The sequence below is a fragment of the Notechis scutatus genome, chromosome 9 (genome assembly GCF_049901735.1).
Source record: "Notechis scutatus isolate UNSWTSFEM ecotype Mainland chromosome 9, rNotScu1.2, whole genome shotgun sequence".
Lineage (NCBI taxonomy): Eukaryota > Metazoa > Chordata > Lepidosauria > Squamata > Elapidae > Notechis > Notechis scutatus.
The window spans coordinates 23,175,899-23,200,650 of record NC_142017.1 but is presented as its reverse complement, the minus strand read 5'-3'; the positions used below and the strand labels follow the sequence as shown (position 1 = coordinate 23,200,650).

Sequence of the window (24,752 nt, the reverse complement as noted above, 5' to 3'; positions counted from 1 at the left end):
AAGACAGGCTCAGATGAGGGGGGGGCCTTTCTGCTGTTTGGAAGGAGGCCCTGAAGGGCTCCGTGGATTGAGGAGGGAGGGGCAGGAAGGGGGGCCCCACCTGTCTGGAGGCACCTCCCCCCTCAAAGGCCAGCCGACTGAGTTCTCCCAGACAGAGGCCTCCAAGGGAAGAGGGTCTATGACAGGCAGGCAATTTCAGCGCAAGGTTTCCAGGGGGGCGCTTGGCTGGCTGGGGTAAATTTCTGCCCAATGGTGGAGTGGCCTGAGAGGGTCTGCTGGCCGGATTTGCTCCTTGTTAGTCCGATGAAGCAGCGGGAACCTTGACCGTGCATTTAACCGAAAAGCTAGAAAGGAACTTTTAACCAAGAAAAACTGTAAGGAACAGATTTCAGCTACACTTCCAGATCACAGAATCACAGGATTCTCTTATATTTAAATCTGTGATGGGATCACAAGAGATTCTCTTGGCCTTAAGACCACAACTCATCCTGGAACCCTCAATGGACCCTCACCTACACGGAGGGAAGCGTGCAGTGGGCTTCCTCTCTCTTTGGCCCAGGACTCTTCATTATCGTCATAAACTATTTAAATGGGTTAGAAAGGGAACTTACCAAATTGGTGGATGACACCAAGCTGGGGGAGAAAAGCCCATACTTTGGAAGATAGACTCAAGATAGAAAAATCCCTCAACGGACTTGAATGCTGGGCCTCATCTAACAAAATGAAATTCCATGTAGAGAAAGTAAGTTTGTCAGTAAATTTGTCTTTTTAAAATACAGTATTTTGTCAATGTTGCAGGAAGAACAATCCAGTCTTCCTCCTATAACACCTAGAGAGAAAGAACAGAGACCTGTTGAGCTGTATAATCTATAATTGTAGTCAGTGTACAATACATTAACAATGAGACTAAATGCGACTCCTTTTGGTTAGGTTATCTTTATTTCTTTGCAAATTAATTCAGAGCCTATCCTTAAGAGGCTAAAATGGAAATTACATTTTTGATAAAATGTGTGGCCTCCAATATTTCTGTTACTTCTCATGGCATGTACCGTTTGGGCATTCTCTTGTATATCCTGTTTGGTATCAATTTTGTGGATGACACCAGGCCTCAACACGCTGGACTCAAAATTTAGAAGGATCTTGACAGACTTGAGTATTGGGCCCTGCCTGGCTCAATAGAAGTGACTCTGAGAGGGATAACTTGGAAAACTTGGCAAAATGTTTTCTTTTTTTCTGCTTGAAATGGCAAACAGAGCCACTCTGTGTCGTGTTTCACATGCTCCAAACTCTCCAGGCTGAAGGGAAGGCTGAAGATGGAGGCACGCACCCTCCATCCCACCAGGTGACTTCGCTGTTGGAGCTGGTGGTCCTAGCAGGCCTGTGGCCTTCCGAGTGCCCAAGGGGGGCTCTTGCCCCAGTTCCAAAGGCTGGCAGTCTTGGGAGATTTGCAGAGGGTGCACGAGAGGCTGCTGGGGAGCCCACCAGGTGGCTTGCAGCCCAGAAGGGCCCCCCCAGAGGCGGCTGACGGATGAACCGAGTCTGAAATGGAAGGGAGGGCAGATTCCCAGGCAGCTGGCAGTGCTGAACAGGAAGTCCTTGACTTACAACAGTTCATTTAGTGACCGTTTGAAGTTGCAACGGCACTGAAAAATGTGACGACCAATTTTTCACACTTGTGACCGTGGCAGCATCCCCATTTGTCACAGGATTTGCATCCGGATGCTTGGCAACGGATTCATAGTTAGGACAGATGCAGTGCCTGGGGATCACAGGATCCCCTTTGGGATCTTCCGACAAGCAAAGCCAATGGGGAAACCAGGTTCACTTAACAACTGAGTTACTCATTTAATAGCTTCAGTGATTCACTTGGCGACTGTGGCGAGAAAAGTCATAAAACGGGGCAAAACTCACAACAGATTTCTCCCTTCACAACATAAAGTCTGAGCTCAGTGGTGGTCGTAAGTGGAGGACTAACCTGTACATGCGGACAGTCTCCCTAACGCAGAAGAGAAGGCTGGAGGCCGGCTTCCCTCTCCTTTCCTCCTTGGAGGCCCGCTGCTTCCTTGCCTGGGCCTCCCCGTCTCGGAGAGCCCAGGGACGGAGGGGGGGGTTGCCGCTGGGGTCCCGGCTGCATCTCATTCAGCAGGCCACAGAAGGATCCCCCCCACCATCCGGTCAGAGCTAATTCAGCTGCTTGGAGGAGAGGAAAATATCGCCCGGCTGCCTTTTGGGAAAAGGCCCTTGAGGGGACCCTGGCCTGCATGGTTGAGGGTCTCCATGGACATTGGACCAAAGGAGGCGGATGCTGGGGGGGGTGCTTCCTTCAAGCCCTCCTTGGCTCCTGGGGGGCCTCATAGGAACCGGAAGTTCTGCCTCTCGATTCCCCACCCTGAGGAGGAGCTGTGGGCCGGAGGAAGCCCTTGCCCCCAGGGAAAGCAGGGAGGGGGCTTGGGACCAGGATTCCTTGCGGGGGAGTCTGGCTGCTTTCATGTCCTTTGCGTTGCAGGGGTGCTTTGGTAGAGGAATCTGACTTTTGGGGCGGGGGTAAAAAGATGTTTATTTTTTCACATTTCAAAAACATCTTTTTTTAGTAACAGCATGATTCCAGGTTTCAACATTGCCATACAAACATGACCTTGGTTACATTTTCATCTTTCACATTTGATCTCATATCATTACATTACGTATTTTCTATACATTTTTCTCAAATACTTTCCTCAAACTTATTTTATATATTTTCTATTCATTTCTTATTTCTTTTTACTTTAAATAATTCTCATATCTTCATATTCATTATACTTTATACTTTTATCTGTCACATTTGCAATTTAATCACATATTCTTATTTCATTATTCCAAAAATTCCATCCTAATTCAAAAAATTCCCCCTATAATTACTAATTTGAGTGAACCACCCCTTTAGCTTATACATCATTTAATTAAGTCCTCTTTAATTGCTAATAAGTTATCACTTTTTAATTATCACCTTAAAAGCTAATAACAATAATCTCCTAACAACTACGTAACAACACGTATGCATTTTAGGCCAGAGGAATCTGACATTTTGAGGAATGGTTTAATATTTGGAACAATGTTAATATTTGGAATTCCAAAATATTGCATGCATTTCTACTGCAAGAGGTTGTCCATGTGGGCTTTGGCTGGAGACTTGCAAACTGCCGTGCTGACCGTGCTGCGTTCTGATCTGTTTATGCTGAAAATAAGAGCTGCTTTTCCTCGAAGCACGACAGCAGCACATCTTCTATGTGGGGCCCATGGATGACGGGCAGCTGCCTCGTGTGCTACCAAGGGGGGAAGGCGGGGGAGGAGGGGCCGTTGGACCCACTTTTGCACCCTTTGGGGGCCCTGAGCCACTGGAGATTTGACTTGTTGCCTGTTTCATTGCATAATTGCAACCTTTCTCTCTTCCCCCCCCCCTCCCCAGGTTCACATTTTGGCTGAGCACCTGCCAGAAGCCTATTGAAAAGTTGCGGCCACAGAGAGCAGCGCAAGGAAGTGCCACCCTGCAGCTCCATGCCTGGCAGATGCCACGCGAGGGAAGATGCTGCTGCACTGACTGGGCATTACCTGTGCCGCCTGGGGGGGTGCCCCGGGCCAAGGGTGCAGGGAGAGCCCGGCCCAGCCAGGAGACCTCACTCTTTGGCAGAGCTGCAGATGTCCTGCCCTCTCGCCAGCCCTGGGAAGCAGAGGGCCTCCTCAGAAGCGAGGGGCACCCATGGGGAGGGGCAGCAGCCGGGGGCCTCGAGGAGGCGGCTTCTTAAGCCCGAGGATGTTGGCAGCGTGGCTCTGATAGCGGCTGCTCTCCCTCCCTCCGCGCAAGACCCAGCATCCTGAAGCTAGGAAGAGGGGCAGAGACCCCCCAGCCCTGCCCCCGAGTCCCAGCAGTCTCCAAAAGGAGAGGGTCTTCTCCAGGCAGAAGAGACATTTTCAAAACAGGTTTTGTAGGAACTCAAAACGACAAGGAGGCCCTGCGGATTTTCCTTCTGCCGTTAAAGGTCTGGTCCCCGAAGGCAAAAGTTCTTGGGTGCTTCAGTGCAGGAGGACCATCTCTGGTCGGGCCATCGCTTGTCCTGGTTCGGGAGGGGTAGTCCAGTGAAGTCCAACTCTTGGCCGGCCCTGCTCCCCCCTCCCCTTTCCCATTGGCTGCAGCTGTGCGGAGGGGCCTTCTCCTCGGAGCCCGCCATGAAGTTTTCCTTGCGCTTCTGGTTCCTCTCCACGGCGTTCCTGCTTGTCTTCATCATGTCGCTGCTCTTCACCTATTCCCACCACAGCATGGCCTCTCTGGACCTCGGTGGACTGAACGGGTTCCACCAGGTGAAGCTTGTGCCCGGTTACGCCGGCATGCAGCGCCTGAGCAAGGAGGGGCTCTTGGTGAAGAGCTGTGCCTGCCACCGGTGTGCCATGGAGCCCAGCGACACCACCTGGTTCGACAGCCGCTTTGATGACCACATCTCCCCGGTGTGGACCAAAGAGAACATGGACTTACCGCTGGATGTCCAGAGGTGGTGGATGGTGAGTCCCACCAGCTCTTTGCCGAGACCGAAGCAGCTGCTCAGCTCCTGCAGGAAGGGCAAGTCCGTGCCTCCTGCTTGGGCGAATTTGTCTCAAGAACTTTGCTGGGCAATTTTGCAAACTATCCCAAAGTCCTTTTGGAGCTGCTCTTTGGGACCAAGCTCTTTTTCATTGTTTAAGCTGTGTGATGCTCTCCTGCCTGTCCGTTCCCTTCACCCTCAGCCCTTTGAACACCCCACCCCCCCAGCCCTTGTGTGCATAAGAGGCCTCTGAGCATTCCTGCCTTCAGTTTTCTTCAGTGGACCTCCAAGCTGACAAGCCTTTCGCTTCCCTTGAGACTGTGGAGCTAATCTCTTTTGGCAGGTTTTTTTTCCTTTTGTGACAGAACCCTGAAAAAGCAGAAGAATTAATTCATGGGAAAGGGCAGGTGGGGGCTTAGAAACAGAAGGCATCCACGCTAATTTGGTGTCGTATCTTTTATAATCAGCCAAATGTTGCATCCAAATGTGGTACAAGAGAATAACGGAGAACAGAGTCTGGGGGGAGAAGCATTCGTCTCTGGGATTTGCAGCCCCGGCACCCGAGGCCACGGAGACAGGAGCTGGTTGGCTTTGCCTCAGGTTGAGGCCTTCCTTGTTTTGGTTCCCGCCTCCTGGCTTCCTATTGAGAGCCACTTTGGTGCAGTGAGTGAAGGTGCTAGTGAGGAATAAAGAGACCCGAGTTCTAGTCCTCCCTTAAGCATGCAGGAGTGCAGGACGGTCACTGCCTCTTAGCCTTAGACAGGGAAGTCAGGAAAGAAGCCCCAGACTTCCTGAAATGTGTCCTGCAGCTGCTCCCTTGGGGTCAAGAAGGAATGGCCACCAGATCTGCCTTTTTTGTTTTGTCCTGAGGTGCTGGGGACCTCAGGCTGCGCCAGGGCTCGACTGTGCTCCTTGTCTGATTGGGGTCACCTAGTAGTAAATGCCGTGTTTGCTCTTGCGAACCAGTGCAAACTTTGTGGCTGCTAAAGAGTAAAATAGCAGTCATGCCCCCCAATTAATTCTATAGACTCACCTGGAGCAGCCATTTTTAAATGTGGCTGAAATCTGAGAAAGAATATTTCTTGTGAGTCAAGAAATGCTCTGCTTTCAAATACCCTTTTACAACAGATGAAGCATTTAACGGTTAACTAGAAAAGTGCCATAAAAACACAGGCAAAAGACATTTCAGGACCACGAATTGCAATCCAAGTATCTGGGTATCTAGTTGTCAACCTCAACTAGCATGGTTGCAATTATAATAGTCAGATCAGATCAGTCCCCTTTGGCCCCCTTGTCAGATTTAGCTTTGACAAATAATGAGCTTCATCAACATCGAGTTCAACCTGTGACTTTGGGAGGCATTTGATGCCTTTAACAAGCCCCCACTTCTGGGCCTGCCGGCATTGCCTTCTAAAATAGCAAGGGAACGTTGGTCTGCTGGCCTGGCCCGGCTCCTTTATTTTTGAGAAATTCTGGAAAATGGGTGAAATGCCAGGCAGGAGGAAGACAGGTATCTAACACCTTCAAAAGGTTGTGTGTGTGTGTGTGTGTGTGTGTGTGTTGCCATGTTTATGGTAGCTCTCTCCAAGTTGAGTGCAAGAGGCAGGTTGGAGGAGAAAAGCCGGAGCCTTCGTTCTTAGGCTGGAAAGCTGCAAATGACCAGAACTTCACAACAGGACTGGGGAGGAAGGGAGTCCTGTTGTGATGGTCTGGGGTGATCTTGCATTGCGTTGGTTGTCCAAGATGTGGAGCCTGCTTCATTGCAGGAGGCTGCCCCACGTCCCCTTTCTCCCCTATGCACATTCTCTATCTTGCCTTACCGCCCACCCAGCCCTTTGCAGACTCTGCCTCTGAATGTGGCCGTGTGGAATCCTCCCTGCAAGCCCAGGGACAGAGGGACTCTTCCTCTCTTCAGCTGCTGTCCCTGAGGCCTCAGGATGGGCAAAGGAGGAAAGGATCCACTGGAGTCGGGGGGGCTGATTGGGTGAAACGTGGCTCTCCCGTTTCTCTGCCAGAGGAAGGCAGTCCTTGTCCACCTGTCCTGCTCCTACTTCTGGGTGCCCTTAGATGCCCACCTGTTCCTGAGTCTGGTGCCAACCAGCCTCACTGTCCCAGAGGACAATTTCCTGGGACACCTGGCACACCCCAGCTTTGGCGAGAGACAACCGAGGGGTGCTGCTTTTCTTGATCAAAGGAAGCAGAAGCTTTTTGATGTGTGCCATGTTCATCTAATGTCCATGGGGCTAAGCTGAGAGCACTTCACAGCAAACCCATGCCTGTTATAGCTAAATTCAGTCAATCAGGGTAACAGTAAAGCATCAAAAACCAATACAGCAGTAGCCACTATTATGTCTCCAACATTAACTATTATGTCTCCAACAGGCAAACATTAACACTGAAAAAGAGGCTGAGTCTTTCAAAGGTCTTCAAGATTCAGTGTTACCTTAAATTGGGGAGGGGGGCAGCATTGCCTCCAAATGCCAGGTGTGGCTAGATAGTCTGGATGGGGAAAAGGTGGTCTCTGGCTGCTACTTGTGAGCTGCCCCCAGAAGCCTCTGGCTGGCTGTTGTGAAAAGCCCTGGACCAGGTGGGCCTTGTCCTTATTCAGTTCCTCAAATGGCCCTTCCTCAAGCAAAGGGGACTTTGAAAAAGGATCTCTTACAGAGGAGGCTCTGAAGGCTTTGGATGAGCACTTAATGGTGGCAGACCACTTCGTTGCACCTGAGATGGAGCTGTGCCCCAAAGATGAGTCTCGTCTGTGTTTGTAAGGTTCCCTTGGATCAACAGCTCCCGCCCAAGTGCTCGCGGCCCAAGTTCGGCTCTCCTGTCCTCTCGTTCAACCCCCACCAGACCTTTTCAACTGTTGTAAATGGTTCTGCTTTTTCTAGATGTTGCAGCCCCAGTTCAAGTCCCACAACCTTCACGAAGTGTTGAGCAAGCTCTTCCAGATTGTTCCGGGCGAGGATCCATACAGGTCCCGGGAGTCCCCATCCTGCCGGCGCTGTGCTGTAGTGGGCAACTCAGGGAACTTGCGAGGCTCTGGCTATGGCCAAGACATCAATGGACACACCTTCATCATGAGGTGAGGGGCGAAGTGGGGAGGGCGCGGAAAGGAGGACCTGGGAACTATGGGTGAGGGGGTGCAAGCAAGCAATTTGTGCAAGTGATATATTTATCATGGCTTTTATTATGCTCTGTTGCCATCAGAATAACCTTAAAAGCTGGTGTATCTAAAAATATATGGATTCCAACAAAATAAGCACAGAATTGGGTCCTCAGAAAGTTTTCTGAGTGCTTCATCCTAAAGCAAGCATGTCTGTGTCCTTCAATTAGATGGGAGCAACTCTTTTAGCAGATTTGATTCTCCAGATAGGCCACTGTGAGTGTGTATGATAGCTGCTCCTATAGAGTTCTGGCTGGAGGCAGCAGAGTTGTGAACCAAGCTGACCAGTACAGTTTGTTACCTACATTTGTCTAACGGCGCCTGCAAACTTCAACAGTAGGCCAGGAGTCTAATCCAGGGCTGTGGTATTCACCAGCATACGTTCATACATGAGATTCAGAGAAGGAATTAGCAGAGAATAAACCACCTGCCTTTTCTAGAAAGGAGGCAATGAGCTGAGCAAGAGCCAGAACTGAAAAACATAAAATAGACCTTTCCTGAAGACCAAGGTTTCCTTGATCCCACCACCTCCGGCGTCCTCCTCGCCATTGGAAGAAGAGATGGGTGCATCTCCTGTGCCTCTCACGCTTTTCCTTTCCTTTCCTAGCTCTTTGGAGCCTTTCGATGCTCTTTTCGGCCTCTTGGTGGTGTAATTTGTTTCAACATGAAACATTCAGTTTATCATCAACCATAGCTGCAAGTAAATAACTTTGTACTTGTTTCTCTTAAATGTCAGTCAGTGACTTTTATCCCATTTTTCTAGCCATTAGGATCAATTTTATTTCTGTCTTCTAAGAAATTAAGTGTCTCACCCAATTTTATATTATTTAGAATAGAATAGAGCTGAAGATACTTTGGAGGTCTTCTAGTCCAGCCCCTGGCTCAAGCAGGAGGCCCTATACCAGTTCAGATAAGTGACTGTCTAGTCTCTTCTTCAAAGCCTCCAGTCAAAGCCACCCCTGATTTCTAAGGAAGTTTCCAATTCCAGGTTGTCCTGCCCTCTGATGCTTTGAAGAATAATTTGACCCCCCTCTTATTTGTGGCAGTCCCTCAAATACTGGAAGACTGCTATCATGTCACCCTAATTCTTTTTTTCTTTAGACTAGCCAGACCCAAAATCCTGCAGTCCTTCTTCATATGTTTTAGTCTCCAGCCTTTGATCATCTTAGTAGCTCTTCTCTGAACTTTTTCCAAGGTCTCAACATCTTTTTTGTAGTGTATGGTGACCAAAACTGGTTGCAGTATTCGAGGTGTGGCCTTACTAGGGTTTTATAAAGTGGCACTAATACTTCATGTGATCTTGATCCTGTGCCTCTGTTTATACAACCCAGGATTGTATTAGCTTTTTTGGCTGCTCTGCACACTGCTGGTTCATGTTCAGGTGACCATCCACTAGGACTTCAGGTCCCTCTCATTGTTACTGTTTCTGAGCAGGTATCACCTAACCTGTACTTCTACCTTTGATTTTTCCTGCCTAAGTGTAAAACTTTGCTTTTCTCCAGATTAAAATTCATTTTGTTCGATAGGGCCCATTGTCAACTTTGTCAAGATCCTTTTGGATCCTGAGTCTTCCGGGATGTTGGCTATTCCTGCCAATTTGGTGTCATCTGCAAATTTGATGAGTCCCCTTCTATTCCCCCATCTAAGTGATTTATGAAGATATTGAAGAGTACTAGGCCTTAGACGGAGCATTGTGATACCCCACTACTTACTTTTCTCCATGTAGATGTAGTACTACTTAAGAACTACTTGTTGAGTATGGTTCGTCAGCCAGCTACAAATCCCTCTGGTGGTGAGGCTGTCTATTCCACATTTGTTAGCTTATCATTTATTTGAAAATGTGATAGCATTCCGCTTCCAGTTCCTCATCCAAGCCATTAATAATAATGTTGGAGAACCATTGGGGCCATTTGCTAACATTACAATTTAGATATGCTTTTCAAGAAATTATTCGACTAAAACATGAAATAGGTTATTTCAGGTTTAAGACTCACCACCTAAGTGTGACGTGTTCCTATTTTTTCTTTTTTAGGAAATCATGGGGAAAGCATATCTAGATAAATCTGTATGGAGATTCTCATAGTTGCCCCAAAGGGGCTTTTTGAAAAGGCAACTGAACTTTCTTATCTTTTTCCCCTTGAAAACGTTTTGCCTCTTATCAAGGAGGCTTTTTGGCTTTACTGAAGAAGCTTCTTGGATGAGAGGCGAAACATTTTCAAAGAGGAAAAAACCAAGAAAGTCCAGTTGCCTTTTGGAAAAAGCACCCTTGGGACACACTGAGCTAAATTAGAAAGATTATGGAGTAGTGGCAGGATTGAAAATTAATAGACAGAAAATGAAACTTTTAGCAAAAAATTTAACAGATCTACAAACCATAGAATTAGAAAGAGTACTCGCACTTCAAACAACAAGAAAAATTAAATGGGAATATGGCTGACAGCACAGTATAAGGCGATAAAGGAGAATAATTATAATAAGCTATTACAACAACAACAAAAAAAGACTTAGAATTATGGACCAGATTGCAACTGTCATTACTAGAAAGAATAGCAGCCATAAAAATGCCTATATTACCAAAATTTATTTATCTATTCCAAACTATTCCAGTTAAATTAGAAAAGACCTTTTTCGATAATCTTAATAAAATGACAGCAAAATTTATTTGGCAGGGTAAAAAACCCAAAATAAAAATGAAACTACTACAAGATATGAAGAGCAGAGGAGGCTTTGGATTGCCAAATTGGGAATTATATTATAGTGCAGCAACATTAGTTTGGCTAAAAGATTGGATTAATTTAAAAAATAAAAGAATATTAGCTATAGAAGGTCATGACCTTCAGAGGGGATGGCATGCCTTTCTTTGGGACACGGGACCCACCAAACAAAAATATTTCCACAGACATCTGATTAGAGATTCGCTGATATACAGCTGGATCAAAGTTAAAAAGAAACACTATATAAAAATCCCAATCTGGCTATCTATAATGGAAGCAACGATCCACCCAAATAATTTAGACCTGAACAAAATGTTAAAGTATAAAGACTTATTGGATACAGACGGAAACTTAAAAACAATACAGGAGCTGCAAGAACAAGAGCTACAAGTAGACTGGTGGGCTTATTTTCAAATACAAAGCCGATATAAAAAGGATGTAAAGGAGTACGGAATATACTTGAAACCTCAACAATTAGACAAAATCTTATTAGGCCCAGATAAAAAAAAATTACCAAAATTTATAAGTATCTCCTAGAAGTAGATTTAGAAGAAGTAGTGGTGAAAGGATGTATGATCGCATGGGGTCAAAATATTGGTCATAACATAAAGTTATCAGACTGGGAGACTGTATGGAATAGAAATCACAAATGAACAAAATCAGCAGCATACAAAGAAAATGCATATAAAATGTTCTATAGGTGGCACTTACCCCCTTCGATTAGCGAAAATGTACCCTAAAATGAGTCCTATATGTTGGAAATATTAAAAAAAAGAGGGAACATATTATCATATGTGGTGGTCTTGCCCAGAGGCTCAAAAATATTAGTTCAAAATCAAAAATTGGCTACAGGAAATCACCAATGAACAATTAGACCTAGAACCAGAACTCTTCCTATTGGGGAGCTTCAAAAAATAATAATAATACTGCTGCCAGGATCGCCTTTGCCCAATGTTGGAAACAGGCATAGAGGAACTGGTTATACAAAAAGTTATGACTTGTGCTGAAATGGATAAATGAATGCTGAGTTTAAAAGATAAGGAAGCTTCAATATTTTATAAGGTATGGGAACAATGGTATAGCTCGATAGATCGGAGACAGATTAAGGATAGGTAATTATTAAATATAGAATATAGATAGAATAAGAATATAATTATGCACAAATTAATACCTGTAAATATTGCACAAATGATCGTTATATGATAAGCACTACAAATAGCTGTTATTGAGTGATATGTTTTTTATGTTTTTAATGTAATAAAAATTCAATAAAATTTATTTTTTTAAAAAAAGAAGGGGTGAAACATCCTTTTCCTTTCTGCAGAATGAACCAGGCCCCTACAGTGGGCTTTGAGTTAGATGTTGGGAGCAGGACGACCCACCATTTCATGTACCCTGAGAGTGCCAGGAACTTGCCTGCCAATGTCAGTTTTGTTCTGGTGCCCTTCAAAGCCTTGGATCTGCTGTGGATTGCCAGCGCCCTCTCAACAGGCCAGATCCGATTGTACGTATCTCTGAGGGGAGTTGATTGGAGGAGGAGTGGGGAGCGGATATTTGGGGGAAGCCTCTACCCCTCTCCTTTCCATCCCTTTCCAAAGGGAGTTGGTTCACTGTAGCTGCCGTGGCTGGCAGTTATTCCATCTGAGGTACTCAAGGCCTGTGGCCAAAGCGGCTGCAGCTACCCTGTGCGTAGGCTGCTCTCCCCGCTTCCCCCGCTGCCCAAGTTGCCTCTGGCTTGGAATATTGCTTTCTCCTAAGGGCTGCCCTTGACGATGACTCGGAAACTACCACCTGGTCCAGAATGTGCAATACAAGCAACTGCACTTCCAGGCACCCCATGCCATGCGCTGCAGGCTTCCGGGTGCAATTCATGGTACTGGTGGTCACCCAAGAAGCCCTGCAAGGCAGAGGAGGGAGTTCTCTCTCTGCCATCCTGCAAGACCCGACACTGTTGGCATCTTCTGTGTCTCTTAGGGGACCCCAAAGTCATGCCTTCTCTGTCAGCATGTGCCCCGTAGAGCAGTGTCCATCCCAGGATCAATGGTACCAACACTGATGCCCTGTCAGAAGGACCCAATCGCCTGTTGTCTCCCAGGTCTTGGGTCCAGAGATTGTATGAGCCTAAGTTATTGGAGATGTGATTTGTCCTAACATGGTGTATTTAGTTATTTTATATTGCAAAGTCCCTGATGAGATGCCCGGAGCTGCTTGGCAAGTGAGCAGCCATACTAATAGTAGAAGTAAGGAAGACCCTGCCCAGGAAGGGCTGAAGAGCAAGGAAGCTCCTCTCTTTAACTCCTCTGTTTATGCCTTGGACTAAGGACACCCAGAGTTTGCCCTCCTTCACGTAGGGGATTGTCTATTGGGGGGAGCCTGGCGAGGTCAGAGAAGCTCCCTCTGGTCCTTCCACCTGGCCTGCTGCGTTGGGGCTCACCTTATTTGTTTATAAAACATATAGACCACCCAAGGTTAACTCTTAGAATCCCTTGGAGCAGGCAGGTGAGGGTTGTGTATCTTGTTGCCGTGCTGCTGGGGCAGAAGCAGCTGATCCTGGCTGGGGAAGCGTCTGCCACCTTTGTTTCTTTTACTTCTGAAGTGGTGCAGACCTTCCAGGGCCCCCCCCCTCTGCCCGTTACTTCTGGCAGCTGCTTCCCCTGGGCCCTTTCTGCCCGGAAGGGAGCAGGAGGAGCGCAGGCAGCCTTCTCTCTTTCACGCCTTGTTTGTTCTCTTGTAGCACTTACGCACCAGTGAAGCCGTTCCTCCGGGTGGACAAAGAGAGGGTAAGTTAGGTACAGGTTACTTTCAGCATTTGTATATCGCCAGTGGTGTGCTGTATCCCCAGGGTTTTCTCAAAATGAAGGAAATGAAGGAAAACACCACGTGAGAAAACACACAAATAGGGATAGAGCGCCCACTCCACCCCACCGGAAGGAAGCTTGCCCGAGCTGCCCCTCGGGCTGTTCTGCATCCCTTCGGCAGAGAGGGGGGGGGAGGAAGGGATAAAGCCCACGGGCGGATTTCCCAATCCTTTCAGGTGCGTTGCTGCCTTTAGCAGAGGATTGGGCTGGATGGCCCCGGGAATGTTTGGTTTTACTTGTCTTAAAGTATTGGGGGGTTGCAGGGTGCCTGGCCCAGGGCTGTGTGCCCTTGCTGCCGCCTTCCCTTCCGTGCCCTGGCCCTGCCTGGATGGGCCAGAGACCCGAGGCGCTCTGATACTTTGGAGGGTATGGGGAGGATCTGAGGGTGGAAAAACCTCCTAAGCCTGGACCTTCTGATTTTATGCTGCAAAGCTTCCCACAACAGGCCTCTGCCCGCCACCTATTTTGGTAGGGTCCTTGAGTCTCACACATTGTGCATCCTGCTTTAATTGCTGGGATGATTTTTACAACTGACGTGTTGGTTTAGTAATGTTATTTTCATCGTGTGTGTAAACCTGTTCTGTAAAAGCAGCATTTGGACTAGTAGATGCCACCAACCCTGTGAATCTCTGCTGGGGCTTCTCCATGATTTGTTGTCACCCAGAGACCTGAAGTTGAGCTGGCTGAGCCAAAAGCCCTGTCTTGATTGTTCCTTTGGTCTCTTGCCTTTAGGTTCAGATCTACAATCCCGCGTTCTTCAAATACATCCATGACCGGTGGACAGAGCACCACGGCCGCTATCCCTCCACTGGCATGCTGGTGCTGTTTTTTGCCCTGCATGTTTGCGATGAGGTCAGTTTGATAGGCCAAGCAAATTGTCCTACCTTGTGGGAGTAACAGCAGCACTCCTGCTGATTAAATGATGTGTATACTTTGATTTTGAACTTCGAAAACAGCGTTTTAGTTATATTTTTTCCTCGGATTTGGGATGTGCAGGAAGAGGGCTGAATTGTAACCTGTTCTCCTCAGAAATGGGAAGAGCAGGCTCTCCCAACTGAGATTGTCTCAGCTTTGGGCTGGTCACTTAACAGTGAAGGATCTGGGTGAAGAGGCAGGAAAGGTGGGATGATGAACCAGGATGGATCACAAAAGCCATGGGAAAGAAGAGTCGGGACAGTTTCTAGAGATGCTCAAGCAGAGGCCAGGCAGCCATTGATCAAGGAGGTGACATTCCCCCAGGTCATCTCTGAGCTCCCTTCGGATGCCATGAAGCTTGAAGTCAGAGTTGTCATTCCTGGATACCCTGTGTGTATGTGTGTTGGCCTGGTGAGTGGGAATCCTTTGGGTGCCAGTCAAAACCAGTTTTGGAGGAAGGCTGAAAATTGGGAGTGCTGGTTAAATTGTCAAGAGGAAGTCAGGAATGGGGCTAGCTTTTGGGTCAGCAGTGGAGGAAATAGTTTTCCTTCAGATTATTGCTCTATGTGATGTCAGACATTTTTCCTTGTTCTGGGTGCCGGTGGAGGAGATTAGAAACCAACGTTCAGCCCAGGGAAGCCAATGAGGGAAAGAATGTCAGTCATTTCTTAATCCCATAAGCTTTGGGCCCGTTTCAGTAGAAAATGTGGGCTGATGCCTAGGTGGTCTGGAGCCTCCCCAGTGAGTGGGTCTTCTTTCCCTCTCCCGGCGACAGGTGAACGTCTTCGGGTTCGGGGCAGACGGCCATGGCAACTGGCACCACTACTGGGAGAACAACCGCTATGCTGGAGAGTTCCGGAAAACCGGCGTGCACGATGCAGACTTTGAGGCCCACATTGTGGACATCCTGGAGAAGACGAACAAGATCAGTGTTTATCGTGGCCACTGAGGTTTCCAACAGCTGCCGGGCAGCCTGGCTGTCGGTGGCTGGGTGAGGAGGGACAGTTTTCCGGCACCAGATGGCAAAGCCGCTCTTTGAAGAGGAAACGAGGAGCTTAGGAAGGGGAGGACACCAAAGCCCAGGAGGTTCTGGGAAGCAGATGCAAGCGGAGAGCAGCTCCTCCTTCCTCAGAACAAAGCAATGAGATGCAGCAGCCCCAGAAGGAGACGAGCAGTGGCCGTTCAGCCGCCTCCTCTTCCTTCTGCCCAAGCCTGACTCTGTGGCCGAGACCCCCTTTTGCCTGCAGCAAAACAAGCACCAGGAGGGTCTCCTCCAGACTCTTTTTTAAAATTAAGTTTTTCTTCAGTAAATGGGAGTAGCTTTCTGCCTTTGTCCCAGGAAGTCATTTTTATTTTTTCCTGTACAATTAGGTGCCAGGCTGGATTGCATTTTGTCCCAGACATGTAAACTCATGCAGAAACCTTGGAAGGGAAGCCAGGAAGCGCCTGGAGATTGTGAACGTTGACCTCTAGCTCAAGGCGTGTGGTGTATATTTGCCCCAAGGGCAGATGCTCTTGTTCCTAGAGCCTCCCGAAGTGCTCAGATGCTGCAGGCTGCGACTCAGACTCTTCGTTCCTGTCCGCCCAGACTTCCTTCCTCCCTCTCTCCTGCTCTGTTCATGGCAGGGATGCCAGGAAGGGCTGCCCTTCCGATCTTGAGGGGGGGAGCACTCCAGGGCCTCCAGATTGCAGCCTTTCTCCGGGGGAAGGATGGGGGTTGATGGACGGGTCACATGGAGTCGGAATCCCGAGGCCTTCCAGGTTGTCACTTACAAGCGATTATCATTTTCTAGGCCGCTTTCTGCAAAGGAGCCATTGGAGCTAGCAGCTTTAGGCCTGCCTTCGTCTTGTTAGCCAAGGGGAGGGCCTTCAGGTGGGTGTATTCCTGCCTGCTCTTCACCGAGAGCAAGAGAAGGGGCCCCAGAGGGAGCCTGGCTGCCTTCCCTTGCTCTGGGTGCAAGAAGCGGGAGGCTTCCCAGTTGCTTTGGCGATTAAGGCCTTGTAGACAAAGGGAAAAAGCGAGTTGCCCATAAGTGGTTTTCTTCAAGAGGACAATCCCAGTGGTATCGGTATTGAATCAGTGTTTTGTTTCTTGAAATAATTGAATTCTACGGCATGAAGGAGCTGTGGCAATGGTGGCTTTTTATTACAAGCATAGCTAACAATATTTCCCCAATAAGAAATGGCAGCAATCGGGCATCTATAAGCCAGCCTGCCCTTGGAGGGCCAATAGCTTCTGGCCAACCCCCGGGCAGCTTTCTATGGTCGCCTGGAAGGGGAGGGTTCCCTCCCCAATGGTGCTGGGCCGCCCTTGTGCTTCTGGGACAGCATCCGACCTTATTGCCACCCCTCCCTCCCTGCTTACTGCAGCTGGATTGCAGTTTCCCTTTGGTGTGACCTGCGACTGGCCCTCGGCACCCTCCAGCTTGGGGCCTTGAGCTGCAGATCCTGCAGCCAAGGAGACGGCGGGTTCAAGTGTGCCCAGGATCCCTGGACCTTTTTGCCTTCGCTCAGCCATTGTTTCTCCACAGAAGAGGTTCGGGGAAAGTCAACTGACTCCGAGAGCGGCAGGTCCTCGCCAATGTCATCGGGACTGACCTGGAGTAGCCACTCCTACATCCAGAGTTGCTTTGCTTTGAGTCTACGAACAAGAATTGTGTGGCCTTGAGCTTTTCCCCCTTGATCCCTGCAACTGAGGTACCCGCTGGAAGCTCCCTGGGCTCTGGGGCTCCAGGCCTGGGAGAGGCAGCCTTCTTCCCACATCAGCTGCAATTGCAATGCCTCCAGTTCCCTGGGGTATTTTTCCGGAGGGCTTTCTTAGTGAGCGTATCTTTTTATATGTGGAGCGCTATCAGCAGTTCACTAAGGAAGCCCCTAAGGAATCCCACTGTCCCTGGGTGGCGTGGCCTGGCATGGGCTGGTGGGAGGCTGGCTAATCCCAGGAGCTTCTGCAGCTGGCAGAATGGCTGCCTGGCTCCACTGAGGCTGCCATTCTTGTCAGAGGGAGGGGGAGAACGCTCTGAAGTAGGGCGATCGGATGGTCCAGCCTGGGCATCTTTCTGTCCAGAACAGTCTTTGCCAAACCAGCTGCTGCTTCAGCTCCAGCGGCCGTTGCCTGACTCTTGCAAATCCTACAGGCTTAGGAGGTCCTACAGCCAAAAGGTTTTTTGTTTTTTTGTTTTTGCTTCCTGCCCGAGAAGCTGCCTACGCTTCAAACCAGGGATGCTGCCCCTCCCTCATTTTGTTATTTTGTAATTTCACAGGCTGCAGTTTGGAAGAACTGGATTTGTTTTGTGTTCTGCTACACAAAATAAAAGTTGTACTTTTTCCTTCTGGGGGCTCCTGGTATTTATGCTGCATGTGTCTTGGATCCTTGTTCAGCCGCAGGAGATGCCCAGGAGGCAGCCAAGGCTCAAGTCCAGCTGCTGTCATTGGCTCCAAGCACAGGCCCCAGTCTAACCAGTAAGATGGAACAACTCCCGTCCATAACCTCGATGTGTTTCTATTAATGCTTCCCACGATGGAGTGGCTGGCTGGTGTTGAGCTATCCCACCTGTACGCTTACTTGTTTCTCCTATGCACTGCAAAGCCATTTCACCTATCCTGCAGTTGTGAGTCCCCATGCCTGCTGGGATTCACCACATGGGTGGCGCATCTGGACAAGGCCTCCTCCAGGACCGTCCAAAGCTTACAGCCTTGATGACAGGAACCCTCCTGGCCACGCCTGTCTTGTTGGTAGCCTCTCCGGCTCAAAGCATCTAGTCCACACTTAACAGACCACGGGGAAAGGAGGTTTGGGGCCCTTGCCTTATTTCCTCCTCCAGACTGTTCCCCTACTCATAGGTAGTCCAAGGACATCTTCCCTTTTGGCTCCTCACAAGAGATCCATCCGTACCATTCAGTTTCCAGAAGGGCCACTCTATTCTAGGTCTGCTTCTCTATGGCGAATGGCAGATTGATTTGCTCAGTCAGCAGAGCCACCACCCTAGAAACGGCCCCAGGTACAGCAGGGCAGGGCATTCCGGGACTGGCCTCCTGCTCAGTGGTGGGATTGACAAAGTTTACCAACAGTTTGGTGGGTGTGGCTTGGGCACACTTCGTGTGTGCCTGCGCCCCAAACGTGCACTTTGCACAGGCACAGAGGCATTCCAACTCACCTGCAGCTGCACTCTCCCAGTCGCTTCAGCAGCTGCCGTGTGCCACTCAGCTGTGCTGCACAAAGCAGCTGCACCTCAAAAGCAGGGAACAAAGGTGGGTGTGGGAGCCCTGGCGGGCAGGTGGGCCCAACAGCAGAGTGGCGGAGAGAACCGGTTCGGTCTCTGCCGCTCATTGGCGCTGCAGGCTCAGCAGAACCGGGCCAAACCGGTCCGAATCCCACCACTGCTTCTGCTCCATGGTCTTTTTGAGGTTTCTCATCTAATCCAGCTGCGGATCAAGCAGGAGAGGAAGGGACGCCTTTTGCAGGCCTCACTTTCCCTTCTTCCTCTCCCCTTCAGGGCAGTTCTTCAAGTCTGATCTCACATCTGTTCCAGCTCAGCATGGCCTCTGCCAAAGACCACCATCTTTCCCTTATTGTGGTCCTGCATCTGCTGAGCCTCGGATTTTGTCCACTGCACTTGGAACATGGAGCCCACCGTGTTCGTTCCATCATGGATGGTGGTGATCTCCCTTAACCTGACAAGAGTGGTTTTGTTTAAACTTTTTATTGAATTATATCGAAACACCTGAGCATGTGCATACACAGAGACGCACATAAAAAGCACAAAACCAAGCACCAACAGTAACATTCCCATAATTGTATAGCAGAAGGCACCCATCATTCCCCTGCTTGGGGTAAACCATCAAGTCCAAAGGGCTGTGCTTTAACCTGCTCTGAATGAGTGAGAGAGATGGGATTGCTGCTGCTGTGGCAACATGGACGGTTTTCGGAAAGCATCTGCCAGAGTCATGTTTTTATTTTTAGTGTTAACTTACACCAAGTAACCAACTTTTGGAGACTGGATTGAACTTGCAGTTGGGCCAAACGAATAGTTTACAATTTGGTCTACCAAAGCAGAAGAGATTGAAAAAAAAATCCAGTTTGCCTGAAACTATTCCAGTGCATAAAAGAGAAATTACAACCTTTTCTTTTAGGGTTTAAAACTGCTAAATTTGAAAATAAATACTTGCAGTGCTTTCCAGTTTTGTGAAGGATACTGCATTCATTCATTCATTCATTCATTCATTCATTCATTCATTCATTCAATTCATTCTATGGCCGCCCATCTCAAATCAATAAACTACAGTTGTGTTACTTTTGTAGAGTATTTTTATCTGCAAATTTTGAATAGGAATGGAATTGCCAACAAATCATTCACTGAAAACTTGGAGGATTACAGGTCCTTGATAGGTGAAGAAAAATGGCAAATCCAGTCAAAACATCTAACTGAAACCAACATAACAATTCATTATGCGTTACATCCCTGTAACGATATTGATGGAAACCCTGCAGAAATGGAGGCAGAGGTTTACTTCAAGTCAAACTGTTGAAGATGAAAAGGCAGGCAATGGCCAATTCCATAAAAGACAGCCAAGTTTAAAACTGGAACTTGAGGAATGTGCAGGAAACAACCTGAACATTGAAATAATGTAATAATGTAATAAAAACATGAATACAACGGGGGCAAAGAAAAGCATTACACAACATGGTCAATTTCTACAAACAGTGGAGGAGGTGAATGCAACCTGGCATTGATTTACAAATGGAACATTAAAAAGGGAATCTGAAAAGTTGATTTTGACTGCTCAAGAGTAAACTGTTTGAACTAATGCAATCAAAGCAGAACTGAAAATTGTCATTTCAAAGTGCAAATCGTGCAAAGAGGCAGAACAAGTAGGTCCTATATTTAGATTGTGCAAAAAGATTGCACAGGTGGAAAAGTGGAAACATGAAAAAGTGAGGTTAAAATATTGTGCGATTTCTGAATATAGACTGATAAAGTCTTGACTCAACACACCAGATTTAACTGGTTGAAAAGAAGAAAGTGGATAATGGATGTGGCTATATGAGGGATAGTAGAATAGGAGAAAAATAATTGGAGAAGATTAGGAAGCATCACGATCTGAAAATCCAAGTTGAAAGATTGTGGCATACACCGGCCTTGGTGGTCCCAAGAGGCCTCGTAGCGCAGTGGTTAGAATGCAGTACTGCTCACTCCAGGAGTTCGATTCTGACCTGCTCAAGGTTGACTCATCCCATCCTTCCAAGGTTGGTAAAATGAGGACCCTGATTGTTGAGGGCAAGAGGCTGACTCTGTAAACTGCTATAGAAAGGGCTGTAAAGCACTGTGAAGCAGGATAAAAGTCTATTGCTATTACTATTTGCACACTGGGTGTCCTATCAAAAAGTCTTCCAACTGTCACTTGCAAAAGGCCACACTGCGTGTTCTACACACAGATCTTATTTGGTTTTTGGGAAGAACTTGAGGTGTAAGATGTGCCTTCACGTTATTATAAACAGATAATAACAATTTAAGGGAGATGAGTGGCAAGCAAATTTAATAAACAAGCAAGCTTCAATGTGCAGGCTTATCCCATGATCTAGGCATGTTACCTGGAATTTTAGTGTTCATTATTAACTTTTTAAGGGAGATTTTAAAAAAACCATGTTTTAACATGGCAACTCTGGCCTCTTGTTTAATTTTAGAAAACATGGGGGGGGGGGTGTTTCTTCTTGGTATGCAGGAACTTGTCATTTCAGCACTAAACAACAGTGTGTTCTGAAAGTCCCCAAATGCACTTATACTTTTAAAGAAAGATACAAACCCAGCTGGGAAAGAGTAGTGCAACCCCCAAATTTGCCACTTCTGCAATGTTATCTAGAATCCATGTTTTCTGTTGTTTAATTCGCACATGTGATCAGTGCCTTTTATGGTGTCATCAGTTGCTTTCTGACTGAGGCAGGCATCAGGTCTATCATTTATTTCTGTTCCCTGTATAAAAACTCGACCTCCCCCCGAACAGGCGCTTTTTCCTGGGCGACTCCCGTTTTCGGGGGGCAAAGCCGCTCCTGACCGGGGGCTGGAAGGCCTCCCCCCCCCCAAAGTCCCCTCCTCCCCAGGGAGGCAGCCGGGGGGGGGCTCTGGGATCATCGGCCGGTGGCTAAGCGGGGGAGGGAGCGGGCCGCGGCTCCTCCTCCGCACGTGCCCCCGTTGCCGGGCAACCGTGGCGGCGGTTGGGCAGCTGTGCCGGCCCGGAGGCGGCGGCGACCCGGCATGGTGAGGGGGCGGCCGGCGGGCAGGCGGGGGCCGAGGCGGGCGAGGTGGGGGCGCCGGCTGACCCCCGTGGCTCTCCCGCCCGCAGGACCCGGCGGCGGCGGCGGCGGCGAAGGAGGCGGAGGCGTCGTCGGGGGCGCCGTCCGGGGGCCGGAGGAGCCGCCGGTGCAGCTGAACGTGGGCGGCTGGGCCTTCGCGGTGCCGCGGGGCAAGCTGGCGCAGTTCCCGGAGTCGCTGCTGGGCCAGGCGGCGGCGGGGTCGGCGGGGCAGCGGCTGTTCCTGGACCGCGACGGCTACGCCTTCCGCCACGTCCACTACTTCCTGCACACGGCGCGGCTGTCGGGCGGCAGCGGGCTGGAGCTGCCGCTCCTCTACGAGCAGGCCGGGCTGCTGCGCCTGGCGCCGCTGCTGCAGGTGCCCGGAGGGGGGGGAGGAGGAGGAGACCCCGCCGCCCCCTCCCCTCCCCCCCCCTGACGCGCCTCTCCCGCAGAGCCTGGACAACCTGAAGGAGGGCAAGCACAACCTGCGCGTCCGCCCCGCCGACATCCCCATCGCCGAGCGCGCCTCGCTCAACTACTGGCGGACGCGCAAGTGCATCAGCAAGCCCTGCGCTGCCTCCGCCGCCGCCGCCGAGTGCGCGCTCAAGAGCCCCGCCTGCTCCGGTAAGGCGGGGGGTGCCGGCGGGTCCGCTCCCGCCCCCGCGGGGTCCCCGAGCGCCGCCGCGACGCCCCCCCTCGCTCGCTCCTCCCTTCCCGCAGGGTCTCCGGAGAAGGCGCCGCTGGGGCTGATGGACACGCCGCTGCTGGACACGGAGGACGAGGTGCCCTACTGCTTCCTGCCGCTGCGCCTGGTGGAGGAGTTCCCGGCGCTGGTCACCGACGACAACCTGCTCTGGCTGGCCGACGCCGCGGCGCTGATCGAGTGCGAGAGCGGCGAGTTCCGCTTCATCGGTAAAGGGGGGGGGGACCCCGCGGGGGAGGGGGCGCTTGCTGCGGGGCTGAGTCCCCGAAGGCGCCGAGGGAATTGGGGCGGAGGCCCCGCGCAGGAGCCGGTAAAATCTCGCTTTCCGGCACGGTCGGCCCCCTCGGCTACCTGGCGAGCGCTCAGAGGCGAAGAAAGGAAGGCAGCCCCCTTCCAGCCGGGCCCAAGAACGGCTGAGAAGCCCCCGGTGCCTGCATCGCCCGTTATGGCAGATTCTGGCTGTCTCTCACTCACTGGGGCTCCAAGCTTCCCTGGGAGCCCCCGTCGTCGGTCTGTTCGCTGCAAGGAAGGAAACGGTGAAGCATAAGGAGGAATGGGGGGGGGAACCCTGCAACTTTCCCTGTCTCCCTCCACCTCGTTTGACTAGTTCCTTTCCCCAGAAAACAAAAACTGCCCCGCTTTTGACACAGGACACCTGGAGCTGCCATTTCTCAGCCCCTTTCAAGAAATTGCTGCTTGTACAAAACCAGGGGTTGTTGGATCTTTCCCTGTGTCTGTATTGTTTCCACATCCATCTCTTTCTGGCTGGCTGGCTGACTCTGTCCATCTCTTGCTAGGAATCCCCAGTTTTGCTTTCCCCCAAAGTCACTCGAAATATATGTATATAGCATGCAATGTGATGGCAAAAACACCCTGCTAGACCTCCAGGTTGCTTACTTTCTGGTGTGCATTTTTTTTAAACAACTAGCTAATTTTCTTCGCTCAGAGAAGATTCTTTTGCCTGATAACTTCTCCAGCTTGGATGCACTGGAAGCTGAAGCAGAAGCTTTGGGCATTCCCAAGGTCATAGAAGCCGTGAAGATCTTCAGGAATAACCCAGGTGCAGTTCTTACAACATTTTAAGTTCTGTGTTGACTGGTTTCCATGTAAAAGGGATTACTTGGGCTTTCTTTAATTACAGAAAGGGAGTAATAATAGCTTGGTCATATTCATTAGGAAACTGTGCAGAATATAATAAAAAAAATTGAGCTATTTGTTACTAAAATCCAATCTTCTCTTTTTGGAGAAGGTGGTTGAGAAGGTGGTCGCGCAGCAGCTCCAGAGGTTTCTGGATGAAACGGATTATCTCGACCCCTACCAATCAGGATTCAGGCCTGGATTTGGGACAGAAACAGCATTGGTCGCACTTTTGGATGATCTCTGGCGGGAGCGGGATGGGGGTAGTGCATCCATCCTTGCTCTACTTGACCTCTTGGTGGCTTTTGATACCATTGACCATGGGATTCTTCTGGAGCATCTTCGGGGGATGGGAGTGGGAGGCCTTGTGCTGTCCTGGTTCACTTCCTTCCTCTACAGCTGCTCTCAGTCAGTGTTGACAGGAGGTGAGAGATCCAACCCTCGCCCACTGCTTTACGGGGTTCACAGAGCTCGGTACTCTCTCCGCTCCTGTTCAACATTTATATGAAACTGCTGGGTGAGATCATCCGTCACCATGGACTGAGGTATCACCAATATGCTGATGAGACTCAGCTGTATGTCTCGGCCCCGTAGTGAGTTAAGTGTTGCTGTGTCCTCCCTCTCGCAATGCCTGGAGGCTGTTAGGGGCTGGATGGGGAGCAACAGGTTGAAACTAAACCCATGCAAGACCGATTTTTTTCCCCAGATTTTGTTCTATTGTACTTTATTAATTTATTTGATTCTTTTTGTTAGTTTTTATGGTTTGTTTTTGTTTTTTTTTTAAATATGGTTTTACATTCTGTAAGCCATGTTAATGCCAATGTCTCTTTGGGTGTTTTTCTTTAGGCTCATGTTCCAGTGAAGCCTCTAAGTCTCAAGGCTGTCAGAGGAGCACGGCGGCACAGCAGCAGAGAGTTCGGGACCCATCAGTCCTCCTCCCTTTGTACCCAATGGTGCTGGGTCTCCTAGTCAAGTACCCTGACTCTGCTCTGGGGCAGCTCCACATGGAGAGCACCCTGGATGGGAATAAGCTCTACATATCAGGGAACGGAGTTCTTTTTCAGCATGTCATGTATGTCCCCTGGACAGTTTGGATGTTCTTGTTTCTAATTTCTAACATTTGGGATGTAAATGCAAATGCAACCCTCCATTACAGCACAATGGTGTGAAGGATGTGCTCTCCAGGCAGCTCCATGGGATGGTACCAGAATAATTTTTAGTTTAGTTTAGTTTAGTTTAGTTTAGTTTAGTTTAGTTTAGTTTAGTTTAGTTTAGTTTATTGTCATTGCACTTCGTACAACAAAATCAAACACCATCTTCAGTGCACATCATGACCATGAAAATAAACACAAACACACATCCTTCACCCTCCACACATTGAACCGGAAACCCCCAACACCACACCAACACTGCACTAT

At 49.2% G+C, this 24,752-nt stretch overlaps 2 protein-coding genes across 2 annotated transcripts in view; both read left to right on the top strand.

Annotated features, from left to right (window-relative positions):
* The first annotated feature begins 3,444 nt into the window (after positions 1-3,444).
* ST3GAL2 (ST3 beta-galactoside alpha-2,3-sialyltransferase 2) lies at positions 3,445-17,536 on the top strand. Its single transcript, XM_026684190.2, has 6 exons — positions 3,445-4,533; positions 7,442-7,635; positions 11,755-11,934; positions 13,165-13,210; positions 14,021-14,140; positions 14,979-17,536. Exons 1-6 carry the CDS (start codon positions 4,204-4,206, stop codon positions 15,150-15,152), a joined length of 1,044 nt encoding a protein of 347 aa, XP_026539975.1. The 5' UTR covers positions 3,445-4,203; the 3' UTR covers positions 15,153-17,536.
* A 2,116-nt stretch (positions 17,537-19,652) lies between these two features.
* Positions 19,653-24,752, top strand: part of KCTD19 (potassium channel tetramerization domain containing 19) — a 37,639-nt gene continuing 32,539 nt past the window's right edge. Inside the window, exons 1-7 of the mRNA XM_087971864.1 lie at positions 19,653-19,746; positions 21,349-21,459; positions 21,545-21,870; positions 21,947-22,118; positions 22,215-22,406; positions 23,126-23,257; positions 24,181-24,406. Of these exons, the coding sequence (XP_087827990.1) occupies positions 19,653-19,746; positions 21,349-21,459; positions 21,545-21,870; positions 21,947-22,118; positions 22,215-22,406; positions 23,126-23,257; positions 24,181-24,406 (1,253 nt within the window). The remainder of the gene's footprint in view (positions 19,747-21,348; positions 21,460-21,544; positions 21,871-21,946; positions 22,119-22,214; positions 22,407-23,125; positions 23,258-24,180; positions 24,407-24,752) is intronic.